A 25,686-nucleotide genomic window follows, 5' to 3' on the forward strand; every position below is an offset into this window, starting at 1 on the left:
CTTCCCTTCACTGTCCTCTCCCCACTGCCCTCTCTCCCTTCCCTCCACTCCCCTCTCCCCCTCCCTGCTGCCCTCTCTCCCTTCCCTTCACTGTCCTCTCCCCACTGCCCTCTCTCCCTTCCCTCCACTCCCCTCTCCCCCTCCCTGCTGCCCTCTCTCCCTTCCCTTCACTGTCCTCTCCCCGCTGCCCTCTCTCCCTTCCCTCCACTCCCCTCTCCCCCTCCCTGCTGCCCTCTCTCCCTTCCCTCCACTGTCCTCTCCCAGCTGCCCTCTCTCCCTTCCCTCCACTCCCCTCTCCCCCTCCCTGCTGCCCTCTCTCCCTTCCCTCCACTCCCCTCTCCCCCTCCCTGCTGCCCTCTCTCCCTTCCCTCCACTGTCCTCTCCCAGCTGCCCTCTCTCCCTTCCCTCCACTCCCCTCTCCCCCTCCCTGCTGCCCTCTCTCCCTTCCCTCCACTCCCCTCTCCCCCTCCCTGCTGCCCTCTCTCCCTTCCCTTCACTGTCCTCTCCCCGCTGCCCTCTCTCCCTTCCCTTCACTCCCCTCTCCTCCTCCCCGCTGCCCTCTCTCCCTTCCCTTCACTGTCCTCTCCGCTGCCCTCTCCCTCTCCTTCTCCCTTCCCTCCACTGTCCTCTCCCCGCTGCCCTCTCTCCCTTCCCTCCACTCCCCGCTCCCCCTCCCTGCTGCCCTCTCTCCCTTCCCTCCACTCCCCGCTCCCCCTCCCTGCTGCCCTCTCTCCCTTCCCTCCACTCCCCACTGCCCTTTCTCCCCTCCACTCCCTTCTGTATTCTGTATTCAAACCTCTTCTGTATCTCTCTGTTGCAAATCTCCCCACTCCTCTCCATTACTCTCATCTCCACTCTCCTGTCTCCTGCCCCCCTCTCCTCTCCTCTCTCGCTGTCTCCAGCAGCACAGCTAGCAGAGCTGCTGATGCAGAACGCTGGTTTGACATTTCCAGAGTGACTCAGTTGCTCCCCCATTATGCTAATGTGATGTATGAAAGCCTGGCTGCGAGCCCCTTGTGAAAGAGAGAGAGAGAGGTCTGTGCCAGAGCAGCCAGCCTGAAACCCTGTTCAATAAAATAATATCAATAGAAAAAACAAACCAAAACAAAAAACCTCCTCGTCCCCAAGACAAGCTGTGAGGGCGACCCTGCCGAGACGGCAAGGGCACTGACCAAACCAGGGCCTGCAGAGGGGCTCGCAAACACACACACCCCAACACACACACGCACACTGAGTGACGCACGCACACACACTGACACACACACAAACACTGAAACACACAATCTTACTAAAACACACACCGACACACACACACTCCTACTAAGACACACACTGACACACACACACACTCCTACTAAAACACACACCAACAGACACACACTCCTACTAAAACACTCACATTCCTGCTAAAAGACAGTCACAAAAATACACACACTTATTTTACTTAACACATACAAAAACACGCAGTCAACATCACAAAGTATACATGTACTGTGCATGTACATCACAAAGCATACATGTAGTGTGCAATTAGCATCACAAAGTATACATGTACTGCGCATGTACTGAAACTCATTGCATTGGTTATGTTGCTTTTGTGGCAAGTAGGTCTTGCAGAATATTAAAGCTTATAAAGGTTTCTCACAGTAAAAGCACAGCACAGTGTAATAAAGCATAGGCAAGCATTGTGAAGCACAGAGAGCTGTGGTAAAGCATAATAAAAAAAACACAAACCATGGTAAACTAAGCCTTGTAAAAGTTTCTCACAGTAAAAGCATTTATAAGTGTAATAAAGCACAATAAAACACAGAGATGAAAACACAGAGTGGCTGGCACACATTTTGTAATGGTCGGTTGTATAAAGAAGAGAGTCAGTGAGTCTGTATTTAGCCCAGCGTCGGGTTGTCTGCCTTGTGAGGCGAGTGACACACGATACCGACAAAGAGCGGAGTCTGGCCGAGCACACACACAATGAGCCTTGTTCATGAAGCCAGCAAAACTGAACTGGAATTAAGAGCCCACCAATGAAATGAGTGGACCTACAATCACAATCACATGCTGATAATGACAAACTCCGGCTTATTACATCACCCAAACAGAGACCTCACATATCAGTTTGATTTTGTACAATGACTGTCGCGGGTCTGCAGGTTTAAACGGTAAATTAAAATATGATTCCTAAACGGTGTTTTATTGTACGTAAACTAGAACGTGATATTTCGTTGGTTTTCACATTGTTTCAAAGAGTCTTAAGAACATAAGAACATAAGAAAGTTTACAAACGAGAGGAGGCCATTCAGCCCATCTTGCTTGTTTGGTTGTTAGTTGCTTATTGATCCCAGAATCTCATCAAGCAGCTTCTTGAAGGATCCCAGGGTGTCAGCTTCAACAACATTACTGGGGAGTTGGTTCCAGACCCTGACAATTCTCTGTGTAAAAAAAGTGCCTCCTATTTTCTGTTGTGAATGCCACTTTATCTAATCTCCATTTGTGACCCTTGTCCTTGTTTCTTTTTTCAGGTCAAAAAAGTCCCCAGGGTCGACACTGTCTATACCTTTTAGGATTCTGAATGCTTGAATCAGATCACTGCGTAGTCTTCTTTGTTCAAGACAGAATAGATTAAATTCTTTTAGCCTGTCTGCATACGACATGTCTTTTAAACCCGGGATAATTCTGGTTGCTCTTCTTTGCACTCTTTGTAGAGCAACAATATCCTTTTCACTTGTAACCCACTGCCACTGAACACTGCGTGTGAACAGCAATGCAAATCAAACGGAATGCAAAACTAGCGTAAGCCCATAATCAGCTGTGCGTTTTGATTGTATTGCGTAACACAACAGAAACAGTTTCAATGTTGAATCTGTATATTGTAGCTTTGCGAGCTTAATACATGTGCTGTATACCCTTATAAAAAAGTCAAAGGTTTACCACACTTCTTGCATGCATTTACCATGCTTTACCACACCTCTCTGTGATTTACCATGCTTTACCACACCTCTCTGTGATTTACCATGCTTTACCACACCTATCTGTGATTTACCATGCTTTACCACACCTCTCTGTGATTTACCATGCTTTACCACACCTATCTGTGATTTACCATGCTTTACCACACCTCTCTGTGATTTACCATGCTTTACCACACCTCTCTGTGATTTACCATGCTTTACCACACCTCTTTGTGATTTACCGTGCTTCACCGCGCTTTGTTCCACTTTGCTGATGCTGTGGGTATTGGCATGGGCTCGGAGAGCAGGGTCTGTTGAGTACAGCTCGTGAGGACAGGTCGGTGCGTTGCTTCTTGTGGTTAATTGTATTTGCTAAATGTGTCTGATTAATTACCGGAGGATGGGCACCAGACCTGGAGAAGGGTAGGGGGCCGCTCTGCCGGGCCCAGCTGCGGAGAAGCAAACCTGGGGAGGGCGCTCGTTCGGGGCCACGAACAGCGGAACTAATGAAATAGTTCACACTGACAGAAGAATTAGGGACGGGACGGGAGATGCGCGGCCCGTTAGGGAAGCAAAAACATCTTCCTTTCAAAAAGCGAATTGTGGCACGGAAATCTAATCACGACTGTTGAGCTGCAATGCACTCAGGGCAGGCGATGGCATTGCATTCTCAGAAGCCCAGGAGCTGATGATTGGGGGTAACAGCGCATGATTAAGAGGCTCGGTGACACAAGGCGATTAAAGCTGCAGGCAGTTTATTGGTGTCGGTTTAGGTTTAGTTTAACCCGCCGGCCCGTGGTTGCTTTCAGTTCTTTCCTTGGTTGTTTGTTTGATGTTTGTTTGGTAGATAGAGGGCATTGAAAGTACTGACTGCAGGACACTTATGCTGTAGTCAGCATGGTCATATTGTGCAGGAGCCAGCATGGTCATATTGTGCAGGAGCCAGCATGGTCATATTGTGCAGGAGCCAGCATGGTCATATTGTGCAGTAGCCAGCATGGTCATATTGTGCAGGAGCCAGCATGGTCATATTGTGCAGTAGCCAGCATGGTCATATTGTGCAGGAGCCAGCATGGTCATATTGTGCAGGAGCCAGCATGGTCATATTGTGCAGGAGCCAGCATGGTCATATTGTGCAGGAGCCAGCATGGTCATATTGTGCAGGAGCCAGCATGGTCAGATTGTGCAGGAGCCAGCATGGTCAGATTGTGCAGGAGCCAGCATGGTCATATTGTGCAGGAGCCAGCATGGTCATATTGTGCAGGAGCCAGCATGGTCATATTGTGCAGGAGCCAGCATGGTCATATTGTGCAGGAGCCAGCATGGTCAGATTGTGCAGGAGCCAGCATGGTCATATTGTGCAGGAGCCAGCATGGTCATATTGTGCAGGAGCCAGCATGGTTATATTGTGCAGGAGCCAGCATGGTCAGATTGTGCAGTAGCCAGCATGGTCATATTGTGCAGGAGCCAGCATGGTCAGATTGTGCAGGAGCCAGCATGGTCATATTGTGCAGGAGCCAGCATGGTCATATTGTGCAGGAGCCAGCATGGTTATATTGTGCAGGAGCCAGCATGGTCAGATTGTGCAGTAGCCAGCATGGTCATATTGTGCAGTAGCCAGCATGGTCATATTGTGCAGGAGCCAGCATGGTCATATTGTGCAGGAGCCAGCATGGTTATATTGTGCAGGAGCCAGCATGGTCATATTGTGCAGGAGCCAGCATGGTCATATTGTGCAGGAGCCAGCATGGTCATATTGTGCAGTAGCCAGCATGGTCATATTGTGCAGGAGCCAGCATGGTCATATTGTGCAGGAGCCAGCATGGTCATATTGTGCAGGAGCCAGCATGGTCATATTGTGCAGGAGCCAGCATGGTTATATTGTGCAGGAGCCAGCATGGTCAGATTGTGCAGGAGCCAGCATGGTCATATTATGCAGGAGCCAGCATGGTCATATTGTGCAGGAGCCAGCATGGTCATATTGTGCAGGAGCCAGCATGGTTATATTGTGCAGGAGCCAGCATGGTCATATTGTGCAGGAGCCAGCATGGTCATATTGTGCAGGAGCCAGCATGGTTATATTGTGCAGGAGCCAGCATGGTTATATTGTGCGGGAGCCAGCATGGTTATATTGTGCAGGAGCCTACCTAGAGCGGCAGCTCCGTTACAAAGAAAAGAAAAATAGTGATGTAGTGACTCCAAACGAACACGCGGTGGCAGAACTCTTGGGTAAAATATAGAAAATATAGAGACAATATAGAGAAATTCAACAATACACGGACCACTATTTAATACTGCGTACAGTGTGCAGTAGTCAGTTGGTGACTTATTATTATTATTATTATTATTATTATTATTATTATTATTATTATGAGTATTATTAGCAGTCGTATTAGTCGTAGTAGTAGTAGTATTGTTATTAGTTGCATGAAGATGTTACCCTTAATTAACAGCTATATGCAACTAAAGCTTTAGCCAGTGGGGAAAAAAATATTAAGAACATCTCAATCCATGCAATTTATAATTTGGAAATACTATAGGAAATTGAATTGAACTGGAAGTCTTTTTCAATGTCTTCATTTGAATTTGTTTCTTTTAGTGTTTCTAAACCCAGCACTGTTGGGTGTTTAGCAGGTCTGCATGAGCCCGCTTTTCATTTGGTTTCATTGATACAATGTGAAAGGCTCACCCTGTATATTTCATGAGTTTGTGTTTTCTACGAGTCTTCCACTGCTTGGGAAAGTCTTTCTCACAGTACATTTACACAGTATGACTGCGCTTTTCCCATAGCTACACTTTCATTTGCCATAATCATAATTTCATTTACCAGACCTCTCTGTGCTTTACAATGCTTTCCTATGCTTTACCAGACCTCTCTGTGCTTTACAATGCTTCCCTATGCTTTACCAGACCTCTCTGTGCTTTACAATGCTTGCCTATGCTTTACCACACCTCTCTGTGCTTTACAATGCTTGCCTATGCTTTACCACACCTCTCTGTGCTTTACAATGCTTCCCTATGCTTTACCACAGCTCTCTGTGCTTTACAATGCTTTCCTATGCTTTACCATGCTTCCACTGTGCTTTATTACACTTTGCTGTGATTTGAGTGCGGGAAACTTTTATTCATGGTTTAAGCCAAGGGTATTCATGATTTTAATAAGCAAGACGTCCCACAATTGCAGTGGCATCATTGATATTTGTACCTCATTTCCCCCCCCCCCCTCCTAAAAAAAATGAGAGTGTGCTGCAGCGTGACAGTGGAATAGACTGGTGTGGTTCAGTGTTGCGCTGACAGCCGTCATTCTAATGAGGAGGATCTGTGTCTGTCAGGTGAAAAAAAGACAGAATGAAAGAGAGACCGAGACACAGGGAGAGAGACTTCAAAAACACCTTTACTATTGAATGATTTACAAAAAAACAAGACGCATTTATTCAAATATATAAATAAATAAATACAACAGAAATAATGCAAGTGCATATATATATATATATATATATATAACCCTACCTGAAGACGTTGCACACTATTGTTATATTGTTATCCTTATGTGTTTATAATGTGGATCTGCATCGAAACTCACCTGTCTACACATTAAAAGGCAACAATTTGTTTTTAATTGAAAGCACTTTGGAGATTGTACACACAGCACAACCTAACTGTGTGAATTAAAAGTTTAACCAGCTTTCAATTGAAATGTGTCGGTTCAGTGAGACCTTAAAGGAAAATTATTAGGAACTGCTGTCTCTGCATCTGTCTGTCTCTGCATCTGTCTGTCTGTCTCTGCATCTGTCTGTCTCTGCATCTGTCTGTCTGTCTCTGCATCTGTCTGTCTCTGCATCTGTCTGTCTGTCTCTGCATCTGTCTGTCTCTGTGTCTGTCTGTCTCTGCATCTGTCTGTCTCTGTGTCTGTCTGTCTCTGCGTCTGTCTGTCTGTCTCTGCGTCTGTGTATATACACACACACACGATTGTCCGTCCTAGCATTGTGTACTGTACACACCATCTTAATTCAGAGAAAGAGAGGGAGAGGGGGCTGTGTGTGGAATATGCCTGATAATCAGGGCAGCCTTAGCTGTTGCTGTGGCGATCAATACTTATCTAAATGAAAATGAGGCTGAAAACCCAGGAGAAATCCTGATAGCTCCAACCCCCCCCCCCCCCAACCCAACTCCAGTGGAGGGGTCAGGCAGCCCACAGACCCCTTGAACACACCTGCACTGGGGGGGGGGGAGCTGAGACCTTCACTGAGAGCGGGGGGTGGGGGGGCGAAGCTGAGACCTTCAGTGCTCCCCATCATTGTGTACCAGAGAGAGAGAGATGACACCTGCACTGCTCTTCCATCATCGTGTACCTCAGAGAGAGAGAGAGCACAGCACCAGCTACAATTACCTGGGTCTAAAAATCTGTGCGTCTGGGAACTTCAACCTGGCTATAAATGCATTAAGAGATAAAGCGCTCAGGGCTTTTTATGCCATTAAAAATCGGCTATTCAAAATTAAACCACCAATAAAAATTTGGCTAAAAATTTTCGACAGCATAATAAAACCTTCTGTATGGTAGTGAAGTATGGGGTCCCCTTATGAACCCCGATTATAACAAATGGGATCAAAGCCACATAGAAATTTTCCATTTGGAATTTTGTAAACACCTCCTGCAGGTTCACAGGAGTGCAGCCAACAGCGCTTGCAGGGCTGAATTGGGCCGGTTCCCCTTACTCCACTCCATACAGAAACGAGACGTCAACTACTGGGTCCATCTACAGCAGGCTGATCCGCAGTCCTACCACCACACTGCACTGCGGAGCTGCACACAGCCCCCACAAGAGAATCCCCTCAGTAGAATGGTACTGACGCTCAGCCAAATGAGTCAAATTAACACCAGCTAGCTTCAGAACACCACCAACAAAAAACTCCCAGCACAAAAAATGAAACAAATTAATCTAAATCTGGAAAACAATTATAAAGTACATTGGAATAACGAAATTGAATCACACAATAAATTACAATGCTATCTGGCCCTAAAAAAAGAATTTACCCTGGCAGAATATCTGATCAGGGTCAAAAACACAAAACATAGACAGATCCTGACCAAGTACAGACTCAGTGACCACAGCCTGGCCATCGAAACTGGCCGGCACAAAAAAACCTGGATTGCCAAAGAAAAAAGGCTGTGTTGCCACTGTGATCTGGGAGAGGTAGAGACAGAAATGCACTTCCTGTTACACTGTCCCCAATATAAGCAAACCAGGGACACTTACTTTCCCAAACTGGCCAATCAGGCTACAACATTCCAGCTGCTCTCTGACTTAAAAAACCTGCCAGTTCTGTTAGGAGAGGAGCAGCAGACAGCAGAGCTAGCTGCCCAGCATGTAGCTGCCTGCCACACCCAGAGAGACAGAGAGACAGAGAGACAGACCCTGGTGTAGACACCCTGGAGCACGGGGACCAGGCACTCATGCGCACCCATGTCCACTGTAAATACAGAGAGGGAGGGAGGGAGGGAAATGGGAGGGTTATCATTGTATTGTATTGTCTGGACTGTTTTGTGATAATGTTTATTGTTGAATTGCTTTGGCAAACTCAATTTCATTTTTTCATACCAATAAAGCATTTTTTAATTTAATTTGAATTTGAATTTGAGAAAGCTGAGACCTGCACTGCTCCCCATCATCGTGTACCTGAGAAACACCAGCTCAAGGAGTTATGCCATCTCAGGTAAAACTGTAAGAAACTAAATGAGAGGAGAGGGAGACTTTCATTACTGCATTAAATCAGAGCAGTAAAGATGGTGCGTCTGTCTGTCTGTCTGTCTGTGCGTCAGTCTGTCTGTCTGTCTGTGCGTCAGTCTGTCTGTCTGTCTCTGTGTCTGTCTGTCTGCGTATGTCTGTCTCTGCATCTGTCTGTCTGTCTGTCTGTGCGTCAGTCTGTTTGTCTGTCTCTGTGTCTGTCTGTCTGTCTCTACATCTGCCTGTCTCTGCATCTGTCTGTCTGTCTTTGCATCTGTGTCTGTCTTTCTCTGCGTCTGTCTGTCTGTCACTGCATCTGTCTGTCTGTCTGTCTCTGTGTCTGTCTGTCTGTCTCTACGTCTGCCTGTCTCTGCATCTGTCTGCCTGTCTCTGCGTCTGTCTGTGCATCTGTCTGTCTGTCTGTCTGTGTGTCTGTCTCTACGTCTGTCTGTCTGTCTCTGTGTCTGTCTGTCTGTCTCTACATCTGCCTGTCTCTGCATCTGTCTGTCTGTCTCTGCATCTGTGTCTGTCTTTCTCTGCGTCTGTCTGTCTGTCACTGCATCTGTCTGTCTGTCACTGCATCTGTCTGTCTGTCTGTCTCTGTGTCTGTCTGTCTGTCTCTACGTCTGCCTGTCTCTGCATCTGTCTGCCTGTCTCTGCGTCTGTCTGTGCATCTGTCTGTCTGTCTGTCTCTGTGTCTGTCTCTACGTCTGTCTGCCTGTCTCTACGTCTGTCTGTCTCTGCACCTGTATGTCTGTCTCTGTGTCTGTTTGTCTGTCTCTGCATCTGTCTGCTTGTCTCTGCATCTATCTGTCTGTCTCCTCATCTGGCTGTCTCTGCATCTGTCTATCTGTCTCTGTGTCTGTCTGTCTGTCTGTGTCTGTCTGTCTCTGCATCTGTCTGTCTGTCTCTCTGTCTGTCTGTCTGTCTTTGCATCTGTCTGTCTGTCCTGTGTCTGTCTGTCTCTGCATCTGTCTGTCTGTCTGTCTCTGCATCTGTGTCTGTCTGTCTCTGCGTCTGTCTGTCTCTGCATCTGTCTGTCTGTCTCTGCGTCTGTCTGTCTGTCACTGCATCTGTCTGTCTGTCTTTCTGACTGTCTGTCAACCTGTTTGCATAGCGTCATATTAAATTTGATGACTCGATTAACAAAACTGTGATTCAAGATTGTGCAATTAATTAATTACCCCCCCCCCCCTTAATATATACATAACCATTCTAACAAGTAAAGCAGACAGTATAGTCAGTCAAGACGGATTGGAGCAGTGTGGGGAGCACATTCTGCAGCATACTCTGATTTCCATAGTACTTCACTGAGCATACAGTGTTGCTGTTTTGTTTTTGGGTTTTTTTTACCTCTAGAATGAATAAATAAATAGATACATAGATAGATAGATAAATAAATAGAAAGATGGATAACTAGGAGCCTGAATGCTGCTCTTTTTGGGTGCTTATCGCCTGCAGAAAACTCTGAAGCAATAAGGGGCCAATCCATCTCTACACTGTATGATCAAGAAACCTGCTCATCGGCATTCCATCACACAGGGAGAGAGAGAGAGAGAGAGAGAGAGAGGCTCACAGACACTAACGCACGTTCACACAAACACATTCGTACAGACACACTCACACACAGAGAGGGAGAGAGAGAGAGGCTCACAGACACTAACGCACGTTCACACAAACACATTCGTACAGACATACTCACACACAGAGAGGGAGAGAGAGAGAGAGAGGCTCACAGACACTAATGCACGTTCACACAAACACATACGTACAGACATACTCACACACAGAGAGGGAGAGAGAGAGAGAGAGGCTCACAGACACTAATGCACGTTCACACAAACACATACGTACAGACATACTCACACACAGAGAGGGAGAGAGAGAGAGAGAGGCTCACAGACACTAATGCACGTTCACACAAACACATACGTACAGACATACTCACACACAGACAGTTACAAAAACACTTACTGGCACCCATACAGAGAAACATACACACAAACACAGACACATGCACCCTCACTCACTCACAGACAGACAGACACTCATGCAGACACACACAGCCCCCTCCTGCCCCCTCTCTCTCTCTGCATGTCTCCCCAGCTCTGAATGTGATGGCAATCGCAGTGAACAGCCCTGACAGCCATTGCCCTTTGATTTGCAAATCAGTGTGGAGCAGCTCCTCATTTCTGTGTGGGGGGGGGGGGCTGTGGACGCAGGGGGGAACCTTCCTCCCGCAGTATCTTTGCCTCCAGGCGCCGCTTTAATAGGCGCGCAGCAACCGCCAACCATCAACCAGCCAGTGAGCCAGTCACCCAGCTCCAGTAGATTCTTTCCTTCCTTCTTTCTTTCTTTCTTTCTTCCTTCTTTCTTTTTTCAGAATGTGATCGAGAGATCAGTGTCAGCTGTTTCTTTCTGTTTTCTATCTTTCAATCTTTTTTCTCTATTTTATTTTTCTTCCTTTTCTCCATATTTCAGTCTTCCATTCTATCTTTCACTGTTTATTTGGTTCAGTCTTTCTTTCTGCAGAACGTGTGTGAGCGAGAGATGACCACACTGTCACCAACGAACCCTGTCTGTCTGACGGACTGACTGACTGTCTGTGTGGCTGTCTGTCTTTCTCAGTATAACATTTCCGCAAGAGTTGTGAATGGGAACACCCTTCCCTACGGTATGCCTGCTCACAGTAAGGTGAAACTGTCTGCTAGTGCCTTCATCAGCACACTACAGAAGACACCAGCAGAAACATTTGTCTATTAGACTTGCTTTCCTATAAGCTTTACCTTAGAATTCAGATTATTTTGAAGTTACGGAGGAATATATTAAGAACAGTAATATGCTGTAACTTGACATAACCTCTTGTGTTCTCCCGATACCTGCAGAAAGTGTGACAGACACTTGTACAGGTGTAGAGACACGCCCCCTGTTCTCTTGTCTGAAGATTTGCTCTCCCCAGACAGCCAGCTGACCCGTTATGAAGCGTGCTGCTCAGATGAAAAGCCATGCGGCTGTGTCACTTCAGCACAATACAGGCATCAAGATCCCAGCCCTGTTATTAATCCACGTTCATTAGCACATGATAAAATTATGCTAAACGTATCATGTAAATGAATTGACTGTTCAGTCGGAATTGATTAACTAACTGCGTCCCGATGACAGAGTAGCAGTTTGCACTGTCCCAGCTGGGTATTCATCCTCTGCACTCCATAGAGGGGTGCTGTACAGTATAAAGTCTGAGTGTGTATCTGTTTCCAATGGCAATGAGTATCTGTGTACACTCATTGCTTACGGGTTGTGTGTGTGTGTGCTTTTATCAGTTATGATCTTACTCTTATATGGCTGTGCTCAAATTTGTTGGTACCCTTACAGCTCATTGAAATAATGCTTCATTCCTCCTGAAAAGTGATGAAATTAAAAGCTATTTTATCATGTATACTTGCATGCCTTTGGTATGTCATAGAATAAAGCACAGAAGCTGTGAAAAGAGATGAATTATTGCTTATTCTACAAAGATATTCTAAAATGGCCTGGACACATTTGTTGGTACCCCTTAGAAAAGATAATAAATAATTGGATTATAGTGATATTTCAAACTAATTAGTTTATTTAATTAGTATCACACATGTCTCCAATCTTGTAATCAGTCATTCAGCCTATTTAAATGGAGAAAAGTAGTCACTGTGCTGTTTGGTATCATTGTGTGCACCACACTGAACATGGACCAGAGAAAGCAAAGGAGAGAGTTGTCTGAGGAGATCAGAAAGAAAATAATAGACAAGCATGGTAAAGGTAAAGGCTACAAGACCATCTCCAAGCAGCTTGATGTTCCTGTGACAACAGTTGCAAATATTATTAAGAAGTTTAAGGTCCATGGAACTGTAGCCAACCTCCCTGGGCGCGGCCGCAAGAGGAAAATCGACCCCAGATTGAACAGAAGGATAGTGCGAATGGTAGAAAAAGAACCAAGGATAACTGCCAAAGAGATACAAGCTGAACTCCAAGGTGAAGGTACGTCAGTTTCTGATCGCACCATCCGTCGCTTTTTGAGCGAAAGTGGGCTCCATGGAAGAAGACCCAGGAGGACTCCACTTTTGAAAGAAAAACATAAAAAAGCCAGACTAGAATTTGCTAAAATGCATATTGACAAGCCACAATTCTTCTGGGAGAATGTCCTTTGGACAGATGAGTCAAAACTGGAGCTTTTTGGCAAGTCACATCAGCTCTATGTTCACAGATGAAAAAATGAAGCTTTCAAAGAAAAGAACACCATACCTACAGTGAAACATGGAGGAGGCTTGGTTATGTTTTGGGGCTGCTTTGCTGCGCCTGGCACAGGGTGCCTTGAATCTGTGCAGGGCACAATGAAATCTCAAGACTATCAAGGCATTCTGGAGCGAAACGTACTGCCCAGTGTCAGAAAGCTCTGTCTCAGTCGCAGGTCATGGGTCCTCCAACAGGATAATGACCCAAAACACACAGCTAAAAGCACCCAAGAATGGATAAGAACAAAACATTGGACTATTCTGAAGTGGCCTTCTATGAGTCCTGATCTGAATCCTATCGAACCTCTATGGAAAGAGCTGAAACTTGCAGTCTGGAGAAGGCACCCATCAAACCTGAGACAGCTGGAGCAGTTTGCTCAGGAAGAGTGGGCCAAACTACCTGTTAACAGGTGCAGAAGTCTCATTGAGAGCTACAGAAAACGTTTGATTGCAGTGATTGCCTCTAAAGGTTGTTGTCACAAAGACGGCCAGAGTGGGTTGCGTCAGACCAGAAAGGAATTCAAACACAGACGGTGGTGATGATGAGCTGAGTGCAATGGCTGCACTCAGCGTTTATTAACAAATAAAAGGTTTGAACAATGGAATACAAAACAGGACACGGCACTATAGCCAAAATAAAGAGACAGACAAAACGGACTAACACTAAACAAACGGTGCACGGAGACAAACAAACACGGTGAGAACAAACACTTATCTTTACGATCTTTCACTACTACTTATTCCTCTCTCTCTCTCACCCGTTCTCCTCTTCCGAACACCCAACCCCGAGTGACTAAAAATGTGCCTATTTATACTGTTGTGCTGGGATTCAATTACTAATTAATTATTCACTTGAATCCCAGCACGTGAATTAATTCTGTGCAACCCCGTGCTCACATATTACATTTAACCAGCACGTGAAGTGATTTGTGCCCTCCTCGTGCCTAAATACAAATCTACACTTTTTAAATACACGTGAAACACAGAACCGTTTATATCCCGTGTACCAATCTATACACCAACATTAACATACGCACCATACATACAACACATAACACACAAAATACACACAGGGGCGGGCACTTTGCCACATATACCCCCCCCTGTGCAAAGCACACATGGCCTCAACGGCCACCTCCCCCCTTAAATACCCAGCAGTCCAGGCCAAAGTCTCGGGCTGGGAAGGGAGGCTTCAGTGGGCCCATGGCTGGAAATGCTGTCAGCTCCCCTGCCGGTAGTGGCACGGCTGACAGCATGCTGGTCCCGTCCTGCAGCGAAAAAGCTGCGGGGGCAGGTGGTCCCCCGACCTCCCCCTTCTTCGTAGCCGGCAGCTCCCTCCTGTGGGGCTCCGGCCACAAGAACTCCTGCAGCGAAACTGCTGCTGGGGAAAGTGGTCTCCAGACCTCGTCCCCCTTCTTCGTGGCCGGCAGCTCCCCTTTCTGGGGCTCCGGCCACCGTACTCCCTGTGGAGGTACGGGCAGCAGAGGCAGCTCCTGCTCCTCTGCTCCGGGCGGTGGCGGAAGCAGAGGCAGCTCCAGCTCCTCTGCTCCTGGTGGTGGTGGAGGCAGAGGCAGCTCCTGCTCCTCTGCTCCTAGTGGAGGAAGCGGTGGCGGAGGCAGAGGCAGCTCCTGCTCCTCTGCTCCTTCCGGTGGAGGTGGCGGAGACAGAGGCAGCTCCTGCTGCTCTGTTCCTGCCGGTGGAGGTGGCGGAGGCAGAGGCAGCTCCTCTGCTCCTGGCGGCGCTGGCTCCCTCCGCTGTGGCGGCTGGGCTGGTGCGCGCCGTGCTGCCTTCAGCAGCATGAATAGAGGCTGCTGGGGGACACCAGCCTCCTGCCCCTCTCCCCCCCAAAAATTTTCAGGGGGTTGAGCCTGTGACTCCTCCCCTTCCGGCTCTTGGGGCTGAACCAGCAGGCATTTTCCCTCTGCTGGTGGCTTGGGTCCCAGGGCTGTGGAAGCCCCGACTTGCCTCCCTTTGGGCTGTGGAAGCACCGACTCCTCCCTTTTGGGCTGTGGACGCACCGACTCCTCCCTTTTGGGCTGTGGACGCACCGACTCCCCCCTCTTGGGCTGTGGACGTTCGGGCTCCTCCCACTCAGGCGTAGGACGTTCGGGCTCCTCCCACTCAGGCGTAGGACGTTCGGGCTCCTCCCACTCAGGCGTAGGACGTTCGGGCTCCTCCCACTCAGGCGTAGGACGTTCGGGCTCCTCCCACTCAGGCGTAGGACGTTCAGGCTCCTCCCACTCAGGCGTAGGACGTTCAGGCTCCTTCCACTCAGGCGTAGGACGTTCAGGCTCCTCCCGCTTGGGCTGTGGACGCTCAGGCTCCTCCCACTCGGGCTGTGGACGCTCAGGCTCCTCCCACTCGGGCTGTGGACGCTCAGGCTCCTCCCGCTTGGGCTGTGGACGTTCTGGCTCCTCCCGCTTGGGCTGTGGACGCTCTGGCTCCTCCCACTTGGGCTGTGGACGCTCTGGCTCCTCCCGCTTGGGCTGTGGACGCTCCGGCTCCTCCCGCTTGGGCTGTGGATGCTCCGGCTCCTCCCACTTGGGTACTGGCGAGCTGGCATAGGGGCATCCTGACCAGTCATGTCCCCCTTCCTCACACCGCCCGCACCAGCTCGGTGGAACATTGGAGCAGTCCCTCCAGCGGTGATCCACCTCTCCGCACCAGGTGCACCAGGGGAACAGGTTCTCTGGCTCCTCTGGTCGCTGTTGCACTTGTGGTTGGGGCGGTGGGAGCAGCAGTCTACCTCCCCCTGCTGGTGGTGGAGACTGAGGCGACCCCTGCTCCTCCCTCTCCTGATGGACAGGGCAGTGGGCCACGAAGTGCTCACCTCCGCAGATGGGGCATCGTTGGGGTAGCTGTCCGAGGGGGTACCAGGGGCAGTTGGTGCTGGAATGCCCAGGCTCAGCACAGCAGTAACACCCGGGCTGCTGTTCCTCCTCCTCCTCACCTTGGAAGGGGCAGATCGCCACCGTGTGTCCTTGGACCCCACAGGCCATGCACCAGCCTTGGTCCTCGAGGCCCCCGAGGAGGTCCTCCAGGTCCCGGCAGCCTTCCATTTTCCCCTCGGGGTGCACCAACCAGTCCCATATTTCTTGGGACGGTGGGGAACCCGGTGGCAGTGGGGTGGCTACTGCTGGTTGGGGTGACCGCTGCTTCTGCTGCTTCCTGCAGCTCTTTCTCCCCATCCCTCTTCTTGCTCTTACTTTTTTTTTTTTTTTTTTTTTTTTTTTGTAATCCAGACCCCTCCTGGTCTGACGCTTGGAGGCGCGGCTATCCCACGAAGACACCACGTGTCACAAAGACGGCCAGAGTGGGTTGCGTCAGACCAGAAAGGAATTCAAACACAGACAGGGGTGGTTGTGATGAGCTGAGTGCAATGGCTGCACTCAGCGTTTATTAACAAATAAAAGGTTTGAACAATGGAATACAAAACAGGACACGGCACTATAGCCAAAATAAAGAGACAGACAAAACGGACTAACACTAAACAAACGGTGCACGGAGACAAACAAACACGGTGAGAACAAACACTTATCTTTACGATCTTTCACTACTACTTATTCCTCTCTCTCTCTCTCTCTCTCTCTCTCTCTCTCTCTCTCTCTCTCTCTCTCTCTCTCTCTCTCTCTCTCTCTCTCTCTCACCCGTTCTCCTCTTCCGAACACCCAACCCCGAGTGACTAAAAATATGCCTATTTATACTGTTGTGCTGGGATTCAATTACTAATTAATTATTCACTTGAATCCCAGCACGTGAATTAATTCTGTGCAACCCCGTGCTCACATATTACATTTAACCAGCACGTGAAGTGATTTGTGCTCTCCTCGTGCCTAAATACAAATCTACACTTTTTAAATACACGTGAAACACAGACCTGTTTATATCCCGTGTACCAATCTATACACCAACATTAACACACGCACCATACATACAACACATAACACACAAAATACACACAGGGGCGGGCACTTTGCCACAGTTGTGCAACATATATTAGGTTAGCGGTCCCATCATTTTTGTCTATGCCATTTTCATTTGTTTTCTTATTTACAATATTATGTTGAATAAAAAATCAAAAGCAAAGTCTGATTTCTATTAAATATGGAATAAACAATGGCGAATGCCAATTACTTTTGTCAGTTTCAAGTTATTTCAGAGAAAATTGTGCATTCTTCGTTTTTTGTGGAGGGGTACCAACAAATTTGAGCACGTCTGTATATATATATACAGGTTGATAAGAAGAAAAAATATTTTAAAAATAAAATAAAAATAATGTACACAAAAAGTTTCAATGATTAAAAAATAATTTATTTCAGGACATTTTGGGCAAAAGCCCTTCAGCTGTGTAGAAAGAAAAGTAACACAGTGCGGTAAACTTGTTGATTTTCAAAAATTCTGAGGATGATGTCAGAATAGAATGTTCATTCCAAGAGGCTCTAAAGTTCAGAGTTTGAAGATAAGCTCACGTTCTCTTTGCTTCCGAGTATAATTTGTACCAAAACGCTGACTGATGCCACAGATGGTGATGTCTTCAGCAGTGTGATTATTGCTGTTGAAGTATCGGGTGACTTTCCACAGCTATGCAGATGACACACAGATTTATATATCTGTTAAACCAGGTGACACAACAGCTATCAATGTTCTTTTCAAATGTCTAGCTGATATTAGAAACTGGATGTCTCAGAATTTCTTACAGTTAAATTCTGATAAGACACAAGTCTTACTTTTAGGCTCTAATCAACAGATGGACTTGACAAATATTGATCTAGGTATGCTAAAATCAAATATAAAATCTGAAGTGAAAAACCTAGGGGTTATTTTTGATTCTGCACTTTCCTTCGAACCACATATAAAATACATTACTAGAGTGTCCTTCTGTCATTTAAGAAACATTGCGAAAGTTAGATCATTCTTGTCCTTGGATGATGCAAAGAAATTAGTACATGCTTTTATTTTTTCTAGGTTAGATTACTGTAACGCTTTATCCTCTGGACTTACAAGTCATGCTGTATCACGTCTACAGCTAGTGCAAAATGCTGCTGCTAGAATGCTAACTAGAACAAAAAAGGGCTCACATTACACCTGTGTTGGCATCATTGCATTGGCTTCCTGTGCATTACAGAATTGATTTTAAAATTCTATTACTAGTTTTTAAAGCACTGAATGGACTATCTCCTCAATATCTAAATGATATGCTAATTCCTTATCAGCCTGAACGCACTCTGAGATCTGCAAATGCTGGCCTTTTATGTATTCCGAGGGAGAATGGTAAAAGGATGGGAGAGGCTGCTTTCTGTTTTAATGCCTCCACACTCTGGAAGTCCTTACCCCCTTTTATCAGAGATTCACCTTCAATTGCAATCTTCAAATCTCCATTAAAAACATACCTTTTTAATATAGCTTTTCCATAACATTTTTATGTTTTATTCTGAGTTTTATTGTTCTTTCTGTTTTTAATAACTGTACTCTTTTCTTACTGTTTATTATTGATTTTAGTATTTTTTTCTTCTGTATGTAAAGCGCTTTGAATTGTATTGTACATGAATTGCACTATATAAATAAAGGTTTATTATTATTATTATTATTATTATTATCATTATTACTGGAAATGTCAAGGTGTTGATTCGAGTGCTTCGTAAATGTTCCACAAAACGAACTGCTAAACGTCTTTTAGTTTCTCCAGTGTATAATTGGTTGCATTGTGTGCAAATGATGCAGTTCACTACTCCTTTAGAAGTACATGTAAAGGGCTGGTGGATGTGGAGTGATGATTTAGGGCCTCTGACCTCAGTTTGGGAGTTAATATATTTGCATGTCATACATCGTGGTCTGTTGCATGGGACTGTGCCTTTTAAAGGTTCTGCAGAAGAGCGAATGTATTCTTTTAGGTGCTTGTCTCTTCTATAGGACATTGGTGGAGGATTTTTTAAAATAGATGCTGTAGATGGATCTTGCTGTAGAATTTTAAAATTTCTTTGCACAATTTTCTGTACTTCTCTGTTGGTGGGATGGTAAGTGAGGACTAGAGGAATTCTGTTCACTGTGTGTTTTTTAGTGGTGTGTAAAACATGCTTTCTGTCTAAACACGAAACACAGGATTTAGCACTGCTGGAAAACCGCAATTTGCAAAAAATCCACACATTTCCTCAGTTTTAATTAAAAAGTCTTGATCATCACTGCAAATACGTCTGAGTCTTAAGTTGGGAAAAGGGACTTGAGTCGCAGCAAGCCCTTGAGTGTGAGGAGTCATATTGTAGATATGAATGAGAGTCGGTAGGTTTGTAGTGATTAGTGGTGTTGTAGTGGAATTCTCAGCTGTGATGGAAATGTCTAGAGATCATATACTGGTGCCGGTCTCTGAGATGTCCCATGTGAATTCTAAAACTAAAAGGCGTTTAGCAGACCGGTTTGTATAACACTTAAGAAGTATTCGCATAAACACCACTGCATTTCCAGTAGCCCATCACTTCAACAGTGATGATCACACTGCTGAAGACATCACAGTCTGTGTGATCAGTCAGTGCTATGGAACAAATGTTGCTCGGAAACAAAAGGAACGAGAGTTTATCTTCAAACTGGGAACTTCGGAACCTCTGGGAATGAACATTCTATTCTAATAATCATGACACCATCCATAGAATTTGTGTATAATTACAATTCTTGAATAATTAATCTTTTAAACTTTTTGTGTACATTTTCTTTTATATATATACATACAGTACTGTGCAAAAGTTTTAGGCAGGTGTGAAAAAATGCTGTAAAGTAAGAATGCTTTCAAAAATAGACATGTTAATAGATTATATTTATCAATTAACTAAATGCAAAGTGAGTGAACAGAAGAAAAATCTAAATCAAATCCATATTTGGTGTGACCACCCTTTGCCTTCAAAACAGCATCAATTCTTCTAGGTACACTTGCACAAAGTCAGGGATTTTGTAGGCATATAGTCAGGTGTATGATTAAACAATTATACCAAACAGGTGCTAATGATCATCAATTCAATATGTAGGTTGAAACACAATCATTAACTGAAACAGAAACAGCTGTGTAGGAGGAATAAAACTGGGTGAGGAACAGCCAAACTCAGCTAACAAGGTGAGGTTGCTGAAGACAGTTTACTGTCAAAAGTCATACACCATGGCAAGACTGAGCACAGCAACAAGACACAAGGTAGTTATACTGCATCAGCTCTCCCAGTCAGAAATTTCAAGGCAGACAGGGGTTTCCAGATGTGCTGTCCAAGCTCTTTTGAAGAAGCACAAAGAAACGGGCAACGTTGAGGACCGTAGACGCAGTGGTCGGCCATGGAAACTTACTGCAGCAGATGAAAGACACATCATGCTTACTTCCCTTCGCAATCGGAAGATGTCCAGCAGTGCCATCAGCTCAGAATTGGCAGAAAACAGTGGGACCCTGGTACACCCATCTACTGTCCGGAGAAGTCTGGTCAGAAGTGGCCTTCATGGAAGACTTGAGGCCAAAAAGCCATACCTCCGACGTGGAAACAAGACCAAGCGACTCAACTATGCACGAAAACACAGGAACTGGGGTGCAGAAAAATGGCAGCAGGTGCTCTGGACTGATGAGTCAAAATTTGAAATATTTGGCTGTAGCAGAAGGCAGTTTGTTAGCCGAAGGGCTGGAGAGCGGTACACGAATGAGTGTCTGCAGGCAACAGTGAAGCATGGTGGAGGTTCCTTGCAAGTTTGGGGCTGCATTTCTGCAAATGGCGTTGGGGATTTGGTCAGAATTAATGGTCTCCTCAGTGCTGAGAAGTACAGGCAGATACTTATCCATCATGTAATACCATCAGGGAGGCATCTCATTGGCCCCAAATTTATTCTGCAGCATGACAACGAACCCAAACATACAGCGAAAGTCATTAAGAATTATCTTCAGCGTAAAGAAGAACAAGGAGTCCTGGAAGTGATGGTATGGCCCCCACAGAGCCCTGATCTCAACATCATCGAGTCTGTCTGGGATTACATGAAGAGAGAGAAACAACTGAGGCTGCCTAAATCCACAGAAGAACTGTGGTTAGTTCTCCAAGATGTTTGGGCCAACCTACCTGCCGAGTTCCTTCAAAAACTGTGTGCAAGTGTACCTAGAAGAACTGATGCTGTTTTGAAGGCAAAGGGTGGTCACACCAAATATTGATTTGATGTAGATTTTTCTTCTGTTCACTCACTTTGCATTTTGTTAATTGATAAATATAAACTATTAACATGTCTATTTTTGAAAGCATTCTTACTTTATAGCATTTTTTCACACCTGCCTAAAACTTTTGCACAGTACTGTATATATATATATATATATATATATATATATATATATATATATATATATATATATACATACACATACAGTATATATAATACACTTAAAAAAAGGATCAATATTTAATCCATTAGGTACCAAATAACATTTTCTTTGGAATAATAAACACAAGCTGTATTTATGTAATTTGCTACATTTTAACATTTGTTTTAAAACCTTAGTTTCGGCTGCAAACTGCTGCGTCCTGTTTTGAGGACAGTCAAGTTAGACGTGTTCCTGTAATCAGAGCAGTGAAATTTCACACCGGCTATGAAGCTCAACACACAGAAAATGGAGCTTCATCATCACTGTGGGGAGGAAAACACCAAGACATGGATCATTTTTTGGCTTCAGTTTCTTATTTTATATTGAGGGATCATAAAAGCATCTGAAGGGCTGTATTTGCAGAATTAACAGTTACATTTAGACTTAACTTTTTCTATTAACAAAATTAGAGTAAGTTATCATAACAATATAGTTAAAGAGCAAATTAAAATAACAGATAGATGACAGTTGAAAATGCTCCAATTAGAGTTACACAGCAGGCTGTCCTCAAATGAGCACAATGGCACTTAATGGAAGCCTCCTTGATTTATGACAGCTACACAACATTAATATAGATGGTCAGGTTAATACTGTTTTATTCTATTAGGATGAAATCAGAAGCCCTGATTAAGCCCACATTGGTAATATCAGCTCAACTATCAGTGTAACAGAACCTGCATTTAGAATTTTTTTTTTTTTTGAAGTTTCTGTTTTGCTTCCTGCGCTAGAGCACATGTCTTGTACTGTGCAACACAACATGCCTAGTCTTCTCTTACAACACAACATGCCTAGTCTTCCTGTGCAACACAACCTGCCTAGTCTTCTCTTACAACACAACATGCCTAGTCTTCCTGTGCAACACAACCTGCCTAGTCTTCTCTTACAACACAACATGCCTAGTCTTCTTGTGCAACACAACATGCCTAGTCTTCTTGTGCAACACAACCTGCCTAGTCTTCTCTTACAACACAACATGCCTAGTCTTCTCTTACAACACAACATGCCTAGTCTTCTTGTGCAACACAACATGCCTAGTCTTCTCTTACAACACAACATGCCTAGTCTTCTCTTACAACACAACATGCCTAGTCTTCTTGTGCAACACAACATGCCTAGTCTTCTCTTACAACACAACATGCCTAGTCTTCCTGTGCAACACAACCTGCCTAGTCTTCTCTTACAACACAACATGCCTAGTCTTCCTGTGCAACACAACCTGCCTAGTCTTCTCTTACAACACAACATGCCTAGTCTTCTTGTGCAACACAACCTGCCTAGTCTTCTCTTACAACATAACATGCCTAGTCTTCTTGTGCAACACAACCTGCCTAGTCTTCTCTTACAACACAACATGCCTAGTCTTCTTGTGCAACACAACCTGCCTAGTCTTCTCTTACAACACAACATGCCTAGTCTTCTTGTGCAACACAACATGCCTAGTCTTCCTGTGCAACACAACATGCCTAGTCTTCCTGTGCAACACAACATGCCTAGTCTTCTTGTGCAACACAACCTGCCTAGTCTTCTCTTACAACACAACATGCCTAGTCTTCTCTTACAACACAACATGCCTAGTCTTCTTGTGCAACACAACCTGCCTAGTCTTCTCTTACAACACAACCTGCCTAGTCTTCTTGTGCAACACAACATGCCTAGTCTTCTTGTGCAACACAACATGCCTAGTCTTCTCTTACAACACAACATGCCTAGTCTTCTTGTGCAACACAACATGCCTAGTCTTCTTGTGCAACACAACATGCCTAGTCTTCGTGTGCAACACAACATGGCAAGCCTTCGTGTGCAACACAACATGCCTAGTCTTCCTGTGCAACACAACATGCCTAGTCTTCTTGTGCAACACAACATGCCTAGTCTTCCTGTGCAACACAACATGCCTAGTGTGCTCCATGCTGTCTGGTGCACAGAGCGGCTGCACAGAGGGAGGGAGCTTGCATCCCTACAGCCATCCTGTCTCCAAGAACTGCTAACTCTGTATGTTTTTTTGTATACTAAATTCTACACTGTATCTGAAATATAATCAAACACGTTGTTATGTTTCAGATATACTGTATATATTTTTCACATATTTAGAATATCCAATTGTTACTTTAACTGGTTAGAGCTGAGGTGCTGGGAGACAGTGTGGGACTGTAGTGGTTAGAGCTGAGGGACTGGGAGACAGTGTGAGACGGTAGTGGTTAGAGCTGAGGGGCTGGGAGACAGTGTGGGACTGTAGTGGTTAGAGCTGAGGGACTGGGAGACAGTGTGGGACTGTAGTGGTTAGAGCTGAGGGGCTGGGAGACAGTGTGGGACTGTAGTGGTTAGAGCTGAGGGACTGGGAGACAGTGTGGGACTGTAGTGGTTAGAGCTGAGGGACTGGGATGAGGGAAGGTAGTGTTAAGTAATGTACTATAACTTTAAATGTACGTTTGTTAAAAATACAGCACTGGCCCAGGAAATTCAACACTTACATCAGAACACATATTCTTAAACTACGAAACAATGGATGGATTCTCAAAGTGGCTTCCTCAAAATATATAAAGAAAGCCGTCTCTTAGCAACCGCTCCCGGCCTGTCGATCATTCCGAGCGAGGGGCGGTGCTGGTTAAAATAAACGTTTCTACTCCCCCTCCCCCACCCCGTCTCCAAGACAACCGCAGCTGCCAATCACAGCGGAGAAGGCGGTCTGAAGACATGAACATTCTTCTCCCCTTCCCCCACGGGTCTTATTTTTTTAAACGCTTAATTGAGCACGATTATAACATTGTTTCATTGTTGATCTGTGTTGTGAAGTTTACTCTTGCAAAAAAAAAAAAAAAGAAACATTCTCCTCATAAATCCATTTTCACTTTAGACTACAAATTCAGGACCTAATAAACTTAAAGTTAAAGTCGGGCGGGGTGGGACGTACAAAAAAACTATACAAATAGATAAAATGATGTTTACTGGGGACGCAGCGGGTATATAAAACCACAGCCAAGGGTGCACAGCAAACACGCATTTAGGACATATTAATACGTTGACTGCAAATTAAATAATGAACTAATTCCTAAATAGCTGCAGTATTTTGGACAGGAAAAAAAACCTGTTTTGCGTAAGGTAAGTCTATAAAGCATATAAAAACTAAAGACATTCTAGGAATGAAATGAGAGCAGGAGACTGCAGATCCAGCTGCACTCGTTGCACAGTAAAAGCAGGTGCAGGGGACGGAACGGCGCGCCCCTGGCGGGCGGGCGGGGGTACCGGCGGGTGACGTAGCGCCCCGTGTAAGCAGCGTCGCCGGGTTCGCGCTGTGGGTTGTGTGCAGTGCTGGTGGGTTGGATCAACCGAAAAGGCAAGGACTGGTTTTGCTGGCTGGCTGGCAGGCAGCGGGACTGGAGTCCTCTTTGATAAAGCTTTTCACTGTTCGCATCTTCTCTCTTCTGGACGAGGAGGGGAGATCAGGAAAAAATCAATAAAGAACGCACCAGGAGACGCGGGGTGTTTGCCGTACCGCTTTTTAATTCCTTTATATTATGATTATTTTTTAAAACGAGAGACCGCCGAACGTGGCTGATATACAAGGCTTTCGCGTTGAAGATCCGTCGCTTTTTTCCCCCTCCCTCTCTCGAATGGGGCTAGACGTTTATTGCGATATTTTGTAGTTTGGATTATTATTATTATTATTATTATTATTATTATAGCTGGGCTCTTGTGCTAAAGGTTTGTCTTGCTTGCTTGTGTTATTGCGTGTTTGTTTTTAAACAATAACACTGTTGACCGATTCTTTTGTTGTTTGTTTGTTTATATATACATATTGACTGTGTGTTCTTGTTTTTTTTTTAAACTTTGCAGTTTTAAATGTCCCTTTTGGAAAACCAATTGCATTGAGTCGCGCCTTGTGAATATACATATTTTCTATTATATATATTTTGTGCATCTGAAAAAGTCAAACCTCTAGGCGTGCGTTGATTCATTTTTGCATTTCTTTTTTTTTTCTGGGGCATATTTTTTTTAATATATATACAGTATTTTATTTCTCTAAATACTGTAAGTGCGAGGAGGATACGATTTTTTTTTTCTCCGAGTGGCGCCGAGTCTTGGCGGTGCTCCTGCGTGGTATTCGTGGCCCGTTTTGTGTCGGCGAGAGAAAGGACGGAGAGTTGTGTTTTCATTACTGTCGTCAGACATGGATGATCAAGTCAGGATGCTAGCGGCTCTCAGCGGCTTGGGAGCCCTCTCCCAGCCCGACGGAGTCGACGTGGACTCGGTTCGCAAACAGCAACAGCTCGGGCAGCCGCAGCAAGACATCGGAGACATCCTACAGCAGATTATGGCAATCACCGATGAGAGCTTGGACGAGGCGCAGGCGAGGTAAGGACGCCAAATCAGGAAAGAGGTTA

General features: G+C 45.4%; 1 protein-coding gene across 8 annotated transcripts in view; it reads left to right on the forward strand.

The window, feature by feature from the left end:
- Positions 1-24,449: 24,449 nt before the first annotated feature.
- Positions 24,450-25,686, forward strand: part of LOC117402030 (pre-B-cell leukemia transcription factor 1) — an 80,492-nt gene continuing 79,255 nt past the window's right edge. For 2 of the 8 annotated variants that reach the window (XM_059008292.1, XM_059008294.1), the window contains exon 1: positions 24,450-25,657. In XM_059008292.1, coding sequence (XP_058864275.1) covers positions 25,473-25,657 — 185 coding nt within the window. In that variant the 5' untranslated portion in view covers positions 24,450-25,472. The remainder of the gene's footprint in view (positions 25,658-25,686) is intronic. The other 6 variants (XM_059008293.1, XM_059008296.1, XM_059008298.1 and 3 more) reach the window with 4 other exon arrangements.

This window comes from Acipenser ruthenus, chromosome 36 (assembly GCF_902713425.1).
Source record: "Acipenser ruthenus chromosome 36, fAciRut3.2 maternal haplotype, whole genome shotgun sequence".
NCBI lineage: Eukaryota > Metazoa > Chordata > Actinopteri > Acipenseriformes > Acipenseridae > Acipenser > Acipenser ruthenus.